General features: G+C 36.7%; 1 protein-coding gene across 1 annotated transcript; it reads left to right on the top strand.

Moving 5' to 3' along the window:
* The first annotated feature begins 1589 nt into the window (after window positions 1-1589).
* LOC149017724 (glycine-rich RNA-binding protein-like) lies at window positions 1590-4442 on the top strand. The gene is made up of 2 exons (XM_089152043.1): window positions 1590-1921; window positions 2193-4442. The coding sequence occupies exons 1-2, from the start codon at window positions 1808-1810 to the stop codon at window positions 2601-2603; spliced, it is 525 nt and encodes a 174-aa protein (XP_089008169.1). The 5' UTR covers window positions 1590-1807; the 3' UTR covers window positions 2604-4442.
* Window positions 4443-11752: the final 7310 nt, after the last annotated feature.

Genomic DNA, 11752 nt, shown 5'->3' with positions numbered 1-11752 from the left:
GTTCTATAATTTTTACTTATTTGTAATTTTTTTTTTGAACACCCAATACAAGAGACTTGGAGAGAACTTAATGCTTATATGTATCCATATGCTATTGATAAGTTCCACACATCAATAAGGTACTTAAAACATACCGCTAGGGTTACCCAAAAAAAAAAAAAAAAATACCGCTAGTAAACCTGAATCCAAACCGTTAGTAAATCCAATTCTTAACCGTTAGTTAGCCTGAACCCAAACCGCACCGGCCCAAAACCATTATTTTCTTAATTGGACTGTGTTTGAGCTGAGTGTTTTTCAGCCCGAAATCGTTAAGCCCGGCTCGAAGCCGGCCCAACCTGAACCGTTGACACTCCTAGTTCCACCCTGTTTGAATCGACCTTTGATCGTAAGTTATAGTGTAGAAGTTTGAACCCTCTAAATTGTTGAAGCAAGCAAAGTCAATTAATCTGGAGTAGAATGAAAGTTATTCTTATAATTTTAGAATATGTAAACAAATATTTGGATCAAAACAAAAGAAAAAGAAAAATTAGACTTAAAAAATATCTAGTAAATTTTCATGACTTCATCTATTTGAAACAAATTTTATGTGAATATAACTATAAAATCCCATTTATTAAAATTTTCCTATTTTTCAATTCCTAGATCAATTTATTAGTAATTTTGATTAAATACCAGAAGATGGATGTAATCAACAGAACCACATCTAACATCTTCACCAAATTCATACCAAAAAAAAAAAATAATAATTCTCCAAATTATAATTTATTTTTGGTAGAATACAACATCAATTTGATATGGACAACGACCAGGAGCCTAATTATCTTATTTTCTTTTTCGGTAGAACTGCCCAATCTCTAACCCATAAATAAACTATGGTCTCTCTATCCCAAGAAGTAAAAGAAAAGGGAAGGAAAAAAAAAAAAAAAAAATCGATATTGCAGGTAATTTTGCAAAAAAGTAGGGACAGAAGAGTAACTTCGCAGCTCAGATATTTTGGAGACCTGAAGAGTAGAAACGGCAAACCATGACTCTGTAGTTCCGTTTATCCAAATACTTGACTAGTGTGGTCCCCATCAGAAGGAAACGTAATCGAAAGGAAGACAGAAACTATGGTAAACAAAAATCAACCCCAGGGAGGACGTTAGGTTACGGGGACAACCCAAACACATCAAACACATCCCGTGTTTGGTTGCGAGGAACTGAAAATAGCAAAGCAGAAAAATATCTACCCAAATGGTGTCATTATGACGTTATCTCTCCAATCCATTCGAGGGACTCGCACTATAAATTAGCGTTTTGGGAGCCCTAGAGACTCGTGCCTTCGGAGGATGTGGTCTCCACCAGAAGGAAACGTAATGGAATGGGACTCTGGATCAGCTCTCCAACGTTTGTGGGTTTTTATACAAAACAGTGAGACTTACGGTGAAAACACTTTTTTAAGAAAAATAAAAAAAAAATTAAAAATTTATTCATGAGCCCACTGATTTATGTGGTCAGAAACCTTCACATGGAAGGGAAGGTAAGACAGAAACCATGGTTAACAAAAATCAACCCCAGGGAGGACGTTTGGTAACGGGGACAACCCAAACACATCCCATGTTTGGTTGCAGAGAAATGAAAATGGGGTCATTATGACGTTATCTCTCCCATCCATTCGAGGGACTTACACTATAAATTAGCGTTTTGGGAATCCTAGAGACTTCTGCCTTTGGAGGATTTTGATCCTCCTCTCTTCTTCTTCTTTCGATTTGTTTCGGTTTTTTGGCTCTTTGCTTTTCTTGTTTGTGGATCTTCGTTTTCTTCAGCGATGGCTTCTGCAGATATTGAGTATCGATGCTTCGTTGGCGGTCTCGCATGGGCGACCGATGATCAAACCTTGGAGAGGGCTTTCAGTCAGTTCGGCGATATTACTGAATCAAAGGTCCTGTGTAGATCGGATCGGATCAGAACGGATCGATTCGGCTTTACTTATCTGTATTCTGTTCTCTGATATTGGATGGCTTTGTTGATCTGTTTTCTGTACTACCTGTGTTCTTTGTTATCTAATTGATAACCGGAAACGGTATGTTGTTTTTTCTTCGTCTTTTGAGGAGACTTGGATCGATCGATTTGAGATTAGATCATATATTGTTACTGCATTCGCAATTCAGCTTACTAGATCTATTTTCTGATATTGTATTTGGTTGTTTCAGATCATCAGCGATCGTGAGACTGGGATATCTAGAGGTTTTGGATTTGTTACTTTCCGTGATGAGCAGTCGATGTGGGATGCCATCGAAGGGATGAACGGCCAAACACTCGATGGTCGTAATATTACCGTCAATCAGGCTCGGAGCAGGGGTGGCGGCGGCGGCTACCGCAGTGGCGGCGGCGGATACGGTGGCGGTTATGGTAGCGGTTATGGTAGCGGCTATGGTAGCGGCGATAATAGCGGTGGCGGCGATTGTTATGGTGGCGTCGATTATAGTGGCGGCGGCGGCGGCGGCGGCGGCGGATATCGAGGTCGACGTGAAGGCGGTGGTTACAATCGCACGGTGGGCCTTTACTATTATGGGCCTGTAGTTAAGCAAGTGGTTGTCATGGGCCGACATTCAGTTTGGTAAACAGGTAGATTCGTGATCTTTTGTGTGTTTATATAAAAGCAATAAAGCTCTTTTTGGATATTTTTCCCTCAATAGTAATGAGAAATCATATCTTAGGGGTTTGCCTGCCAATAAGGTACCTCGTTGTGCTTGTTTCCATGACTACAAAATTGGGTAATTAGGATAGAGGGTTGTGCAACCCTCACACCTTTCCTCACACCTTTTCACTACGTCTTTATAAATGAACACTTATACCAGGGTTTAGAAGTGGGGTAGAGGAGTGTGATGAAAGCCTAAATCCTCTACCCTGAAGTAAAGGATCCAGACTTCAATGTCTAGGGCGGCGGGGCATTACAAATGCAAGACATTAACCTGTTTCTTTTTTTGGTCCTAAGGTTCATTCGGGATAACTTATGCATCCCACAACTACATAATGACATTTATTTATTTTATATTTTAATTATGCCATGAGAGAGAGTTGAACTATTTCCTTGAGAGGCTATATTTCAACTCGGAACCAACCACTAGAGTCATCCATAGCATTAGAACTACTATATATATATATACTAGCAAGCATGTGCACATGTGATGTGTTGTCAAATATATATTGTTCAATCTTGGCTCCACTCTTTCAAATGGGAAATGATATTTAAAGAAAGAGGAAATGTAACATTATCATTTTTTTTTTAATCCTATCTTGGGTTTTTTGGTCTTGGTGGAAAGTTTTTATAGAATTCATGTTGTTATTATAGTATATATTTATTCAATATCAGTTTACTCATTCTCCCGTTTCATAGTTTACAATGATTGATTTGAGGGTAATTTGGATAGTTCATACTAAAATATTGGTTTAGGAGGAAAAAATTATCACAAAATATGACATTTGGTAATTTTTTCAAAAATACAATCCATTTGAGTAATTTTATTTAAATATCTCATTGAGTCAATCTTTTTTCGAATCTAACTGTAGAAAATATCTCTTTTTTTTTTGGGAGGGGGATTAAGGGAAATTTATTTAGTCAATTTCTTTGTCAGAAATGGACCATCAATTTCTTTGTGAATGTGTAATATGTATCATATTGTCATATCAAATGGTTGATGTTTATTTGTAAGTCTGCATAAAAAAATTGTGATTAAATTAAAAAAAATTTATGTTACTTATAAGTGGATCTCAATCTTTGGATCTGATGTTAAGGAATCAGACGTGATGTTAAGAGATCAGACATCGTACCTCAAGAAGAGGGAAAATGAAAAAAATGAAAGAGTGTTTTTTTCAGCCTATGTCGCCAATATTACATGTTTCTCACACAAGTTAACTTAAGAAATTACAAGTTATTCGTAGTTATTTTTCTATTAATTTTGAAATTCAAATGACCATTTTGCCCATTGTTTATATAGAAATATATATTTTACAAAATGTTATTTAATTATTTTCAAATTTACAAACAAAACCCCATGTTCACTCAACAGCCACACCGGGGCCAGGCTTCCAAAAAAAGATTCCCTGTGATCAAGAGATGAACTCTAACTTGGGAATTCTAAAGCCTAAAAAGAATGATCTTCTTCATCCTCCTGCTCCTCTACCTTCTTTTCCTCTGTTCATTCAACTTTGTGTTTTTTTTTTTTTGCTTTTTTAATACTAGAAATGCCATGCCGTCCGCAAAGGTCGAACCCAAGACCTCTCTACCGAGAAGTATAGGTCTTTGTCACTGAACCAACCCTGCATTGGCTTATTTTTTCTTCTTCCCTCTGCATCTGAGACACTTGAGCTGCAAACTCGTTGATTTTGAAGAACAAGTCCAATATTGTTTGTCTAAAATGAACGGAGTTGAAGAGGAAGAGGAAAAGGAGAATCCAAAATCAAATGGATTTATCTTGACTATTGTTGGATGCCGCAGCTGTTCAAGTCAAAAGATGGAGAAGATGAAAGAAAGGGGAGCTGAGTGAGGAGAGAAAACTGTAACCACTGATCACCCCTAGAACTGTATTTTCTAAACGAACCAGAGCCAATCTTAATTGATCTTGTAAGAGATCCGCTACAGAACGAATACGTTTATTTTTCAAGTGATTCATATCATCAAGTATACCCATTCTAAATTTCATTTCGATCAAATGATCCGCAACTGCCAATATATCTCGCGGTAACAAAAATGTATTGTTCTGAGGTATATCAAGATTCAGTCTCCCATTCATATTTCGCCAACCAATCCTTCCTAATTCACACATTTGTTGAAAAAATTTCTTTTGTAATTCCTTACATAGAGATTTAGAAAATACCGAATCCCCCCACACAAGTAAATTGTTGATAAAACTCCAAAATGGCATTTTCTTTCGATCAGTAGCCTCTTTCTTTTTCTTTCCTTTTTTTGTTTTTTGTTTGTTTCCATCATTCTTCCAAGATCTCATCTGTATTAAGATCCCATTATTCTGTCATTTCTGCTGTAATCCTGACTTTATTAATAAATTTATTATTCAGTTTTTTTAAACCTCACTTCACTTTCCTCAAACAAATTTTATTAAGGCTTCCATGGCTATTGGTGCTTACAGGAGCTAGGGTTTGAGGCTTTGAGCATTCAATGGAGAAATAGAACTGAAAACCATAATTGATTGGAAGTAGGCAGAACAGAAAAACTAAAGGAAACCGAATGAGAAAGTATTGAAACGTTGTTGAGGAATTTGCACATACACTTGATCTTACAAATTTTCTTGTGAGCTTAAACATACCAAAGGTACTTTCTTTAAGGTATTTAGACACCCCTATTTGTGCAATACGGGTTCTACAGTGTCTTCACCCCAAGATCAGTCAACTAAACCTTTAAGGTTGCACCCTAGAAATGTTACTTAAGGTGTATCAGATAATGTTCACTGCTTGACAGAACAACAGGGAGAGAGAGAAAGAAAGAGGATGAGGAAATTCGTCGTTCAGAATGAACACTTCTCTTTGTGAGGGTACCTTTCAGTTCAACTCCATTTAGGAAAGTACCTATTCAGCTGACCTCCCTGCAGGAGAGTGCCACGTATTCACCTAGCAGTGGACTCTCTAGAATAGGGCCCATGACAAAATGGGTCTTTCAAATCAAAGCCCACGACCCAAGTCCCAAGTCATATAGATTTAATAATATTTATATACATCTATATAATCATAGTAGAGTCACAACATGATTCAAGCTCGGTTCCCCAAATTAACAATACGTGAGCCCTTACTATATAGAAACCATATAATCAGATCCTCTCAACTCGATGTAGGACTAAATAAAACCATGGATAAAAAACAAAAACAAATATTTATATAAAATAATATTAATAAATTTTAAACATGTTTACAATAGAATTCAGTGTGAAGGATACCAGAAATGATCGCCGGGGGCGAGGAATGGACGTATTCTGGATTTGAGTTAATACGACTGAGTAGATGACTTGCATTGGGCTAGGCTTACCGTGACATGCGCCAATACTTATACCAAATGGTGATGTGAGAGAGTGGTGATCAAATCCCCTACCATGGTTTGAGATGGGGCAAAATTGCATAAATGGTGGTGCTTGATGGTTGTGCTTCATCATTGGGATTTATCCCTGTTGGCTTTTCAGATTTTTGTTAAGTGATTTAATGAAACAAATACTCTCCTCCTCCATCCTTCACTCCTTATTAATCCATTCAAACTTTTATCAGAGGCAGAAGGCCACCAGGCCCACCACACAGGTGAACGGCAAGGAGAGAAATATTGAACACTAGACTCAAGTAATTGGTAGAAGATAACTTGATAGACAAAAAAAAAAATGATGAACAATCTAGAGTGTTGACGGAGCAGAGGAATGTGAAGACGACAAATCAGAGAGTGGGAAAATCATCTGCGATGGAAGTCCATAACAGAGCTCAAGATTGCTCCAAAAGAGGGGGGAAAAAAGAAAAAACTCAAATCCAAAGCAAACCACGATGCTGATGTCCAAAAGGAAAAGCTCAGAATGATGTTCCTTTCCTTATATAACACTTATGGGGATCATAAATTTGTAAGGTATATGAAGGTCAAATGGGTTTTGCATCAATAAACCATCTAAGCCCACTACTTAGCATTACTGTTTGACGCCCATAGTGTGAGGCCCATAAATGTACCAATTTATTTTGCTTTGAACAGTTGGGCCTCCCAACTTTATCTTGGATAGGAGGTTTTTTTTTTCTTTTTTTTGGTAAAGTATTGGGTAGAATTTTTTTTTAGGAATAATTGTTGGTGCCTCCTGTATTATAGTTTAAATACTAAAAGGATCCTTTTTTTTTATGAAATTATTGTTGCCCCTTTAGTTCTAATAGGGGTAAGATGTCATTACATTTGAATGTTTGATGTCTATTTTGTTTTTTTAATTTTCAGAGGTCAACCTCTCTCTTTGTAGTGAAAACGATTTGTGTTTCTTCTTCAATACATTATTTTTGAACTGGAAAACTATCATTTGACCAGTTTTAGTGATAATTATTTTATATATATAGAATAGCAAATTATATTACATTTCCTAAAATTTATTCTATTACATTAATGTTCACTATGTTTTAAACTATATATTAGACACACCCCTAGTGTTAGAGGTTAAGTGATGACACAGTGTTTATTGTATTTAAAAAAATTTTAATTGTTCTTCTTTACATGACTGATTTTTTAATTTTTTTTCTTTTATATTTACAAGTTAATCGTCTTATGTACAAAGAGATGTTTGTAATATAATAAATAATGAGGATTATAAATGTAATCATATACAAATTTGGGGGTATGTTTGAATTTTACTCTTTATAGAATTAACCCTTTTTTTTTTTTGGGTAAAAACTAAATAAAATGAATCCTATTTGTTGGTATATATATATCAGCAGCTATAAATGCTTTAGGTCTTCTCCATAATTACAAATGGAGAATTTTGATTTTTCTTTTCCAATCAAAATCATTGTTTAGAATAAAATATTTTTTTTATTTCTTTTGAATCATCTTGAAAATTACATGATATCTATCCAGTATATTTGGTAGTTGTTTATATATTTTAGTTTTCTTTTCGGCCATTTGACCCTATCTGTGTACAAGGGGAAAAAAGAAAAGAAGAAAGGTACATGGCACCAAGGATATGCTATTAATTCGATGAATTAAGACAAAAATCTCAGAATATCATTATTTGGTATGACATTTTTTGGTCATATAAACAATACATCATAGTAATCGGTCTACTCCCTTACATTCTTGAATTTCAAGATGTGGTATGTTATATTCTACACCAAAAACAAATGAAAAGAAGCTGATGTATATTACTTTTCAATAATCTCAACTTGAGTTGCATTCGTAGTCATTAATTTGAAAATTCCAATTTGATCGCATCTTGTCGTCATCAAATATGCGAATTAGTCAATAACTTCTACCTGTGCTTTTTTGCTTCTTGCGTTTCATCATTATTTCATTTTCAAAATCTGTCATTATATATTTAAATTGATAATATTACATTTGAATTAATTAACTTTTAAGAATAAGACAATGGAGTGGAAAGTATCAAAGTCCTCTTCTCATGACACCATTAATTGAAGCCCAAATCTCTTTTTCTTTCTTTATCCGGTCGACCATTTCGCGTTTCGGACGGAAGTTCTTTGCAACTTTCTCTGTTTCTCAACCTGATCGCCGCCTCCAATAATCGCAACGACTGAGGCGGAGAGGCTCCCTGGTAGTCTCTCCGCCTCCCGTCTGTTTCCCTCACTGCTTCCTCTCTCCCTCTCTGTCTATTTCTCCATCTCCCAGCGCCTACAGACTCTGCCTCTTCTTTCCCCCTCTCTGTCTCTCTCCCAGCCGCCTCCTTTCCCGGCTCCTCTTCCCGCATCCCGCCTCCGCTTTCCATCTCCCATCTCTGCTTCTCCCCCTCCGCCTCGCATTCCCCGCTTCTCACCCTACCGTCTCTGCCTCTCCCATCTGCGATTCTGTTTCTTCTTCCATCTCAGCCTCTCTTCTTCTGTTTCTTCTCCCATCTGCTCACTTCCCATCTCCTCCTTGCCTCTCCGCTTCCATCTCTCCCATATTTTCCTCTATCTATTTCCTGTCGAGGAACACCAGATCTGGTGTTTCTTTCCCGTCTCTCCGTTTCCCTCTTTCCCGTCTCAGCTTCAATAAGCAGATCTAGGGTTTCCCCTTAGATTTTTATTTTTATTTTTATTTACTGCTCCTTTGATTGCAGCGGCTCTTTGGTGCACACCGCAGAACAACTCCAAGTATGGGTACAAGTTTTTCTGCGTCGAGCTTGACCGGTACGCCTATACGGTATCGATGGATGGAGGTCTGAACCTTATCCGCACTTTCGCTGCTACCATCGTTGTAACTATAGGAGTTTTGGGTCCGCCCTTGAGGCGTGTATTTTGTCCCCCTATGTGGGTGTTATGTCCGCCCTTGAGGCGTGTAAGTTGTCCCCCTGTGAGGGTGTTTTGTCCGCCCTTGAGGCGTGTAGTATGTCCCCTTTTGAGGGTGTTGGTGCTTTTTTGGTGTTCTTGTTCTAAGGGTTTTGTGGACGTGATCCACTTTGGGCTTGACCCAACCCTTACCCTGGCTGACCCTGTCTATTGCATGTACGACAGTTTGGTCATTTGCCGCTCCTTGGCTCGGTTTGAACCTTGTGTACTCATGCAGGTGTGTTTGTACTTTTTTTAGTTATCTAAATGAAGTGCTGTTTTACCAAAAAAAAAAAACAAATCTCTTTTTCTTTTATATTAGATTGTTAGTATACATGGATGACTATAGTCGTAAACGAGGTCAAATTTACTAAGGACAGACTGAGCGCAGTACAAAAATTGCCCTCCTCACGAGCTTTTATGTACACGAAAACCTTCCACACTGAGTTCATTGTTCGCCTACCAAAAGGATATTTACATTTCGGCCGACGTAGATCAATTGAGTGTTTTTGTGCCAAAGTTATTTTATGTGAAAGTTGCGAGAAATGATCATATCTCCACTTTAATAATGATGGAAGTGTTAAGTATGGCAATGCAGTCAAGGAACATATGGGGTCAGCTTCTAGTTCTTCATGGGTTATTAAGATTACCATTGGTGTTGTTGTTGACCTTACGTTAATTAAGTGAACTGTGGATGACTTACATGTTTGGACCATAAAAGGCCCCAGAAAGACATATAGAAGAGATTCATATTGTAGGTAGGTTTAGGTCAACATAATTATTGAGATTAAAGTTAGTTCAGAAATCCACTGAAGAAAGGAGAGATTGATGAGCAGAGCATGCACATCAGAGAGATTTCTATGGATGATGAAAAAGAAAGTTTTGAATGTGTGACCCACATTACTCATTCCAGTTACAGCGAGAACCACCCCAGCTTTAATTTTTTCTGGCCATCTCTGGATCTCTCTCACCAACTTTCATTAATAAGATTTGTTTTCAAAAATGTTATTGTTCTTATTTGATGAAAACAGTGGTTTTTTCTCTTCTAATTTTAATGTGGGATAACATCTTTTCTAGGTGATGCGTCAAAATAATTATCATGAATTCATCTATAAATAGATTGTTTGTTGGCATGTCTTGTTACATGAAATCCCAGATTTCAAATTTCGGATTCATGAATGTGAGTTTTATACCCATTTGGTTATTAAAATTTCTAAATTCATGAAATCTAGAGATTCATATTTTTACACTAAAAACGTAAATCTGTAGATTTATGGGTATGAGGTGAAATCACCCGACAATACTAAATGTTTGTGCATTCACAAAAATCACGTCGACCAAACAGTTAATTTTATGAATCATGATTTTATAGATTTGAAATCTCCAAACTCATGTAATGGAAAATTCACCTTATTGTAAAGGGATTAGGCCAAGAGATGTGAAGAGGGTGGAGGTAGAAGAAGATATATATGGATGACTTAAATAAGCTTTTGAGACCCATATATTATATATATTTTTTCATTTTTTCTTATTTTCCTAACCTAGAGGTATTAGACGTAAGAGACAGGAGATGGATATGAGAAAAAGATGTGGAGGAACGAAAGTTCTCGACTTCTCTTCAATTCCAGTACTTTTACATATGACACTGCTACCACTAAGAAGGAAATCCCACTACGACATGATTGACTTATAAAATAATACTCATTCGAATCTATGTATGTGCAACGTATCCAAATTGGACCATGACCCTTAGAGACAGCCACCTGCTTTACATGTTATCAAATATTTTCTAAAGCTCCAAGTCGCAGGGACCCATGTGTCTACCACTTTTTTCAAACTCATATTAAATTATTATCTTTACAACCCGAAAAAAAAAAAAAAAAAAAATAATAATAAAAAGAGAGAGAGAGAGAAGAAGAGTACATAAATTATATATAATGATGGCCATGTTTTGAGCCGCAACTTCTTGATAGTTGACCTTCAAACTAAATATAAATTTCCTGGGCCTTCCACTAGATACCATCGATGCATGGTGGGCCTTTACTATTATGGGCCTGTAGTTAAGCCAGTGGTTTTCATGGGCCTACATTCAGTTTGGTAAACAGGTAGATTCTGGATCTTTTGTGTGTTTGTATAAAAGCAACTAAGCTTTTTTAGATATTTTCCCCTAATCAGTAAAAATACTTGTGAAATCATATCTTAGGGTTTGCCTGCCAATAAGGTACCTCATTGTTGTGTTTGTTTCCGTGACTACAAGGTTGGGTGATTAAGGATAGAGGGTTGTGCTCTCCTCACACCTTTTCACTACGTCTTTAGAAAGGAACTCACGTTTGGTCTATCTTATCAGTTTTTAGAAGTGGAGGGTGCGACAGAAGCCTAGTCCCTCTACCCTGCAAGTAAAGGATCCAGACTTGGAAAAAAGATGTATCTAGTGCATAAAGATCGTGTTACTTCAATGTATAGGACGGGTCATTACAAATGCAAGATATTAACCTGTTTCTTTTTTGTTTCTAAGGTTCATTCGAGACAACTTATGCATTCCACAACTATGTAATGACATCTATTTATTATATATTTTAAATATGCCACGAGAGAGAATTGAACTCTTACAAAAGAGATAGGGTTGAAGGCTTTGAGCATTCAATGGAGAAATAGAACTGAAACCCATGAATGGTAATGCTTGATGGTTGTGCTTCATCATTGGGATTTATCCCTCTTGGCTTTTCAGATTTTTGTTAAGTGATTTTGTGAAACAAATACTCTCCTCCTCCAT

Source organism: Hakea prostrata, chromosome 4 (genome assembly GCF_041222555.1).
Source record: "Hakea prostrata isolate BN-2017 chromosome 4, UWA_Hpros_2, whole genome shotgun sequence".
NCBI lineage: Eukaryota > Viridiplantae > Streptophyta > Magnoliopsida > Proteales > Proteaceae > Hakea > Hakea prostrata.
Note: the sequence above shows the minus strand (reverse complement) of the source record. Positions and strands in the feature narration are given on the sequence as shown.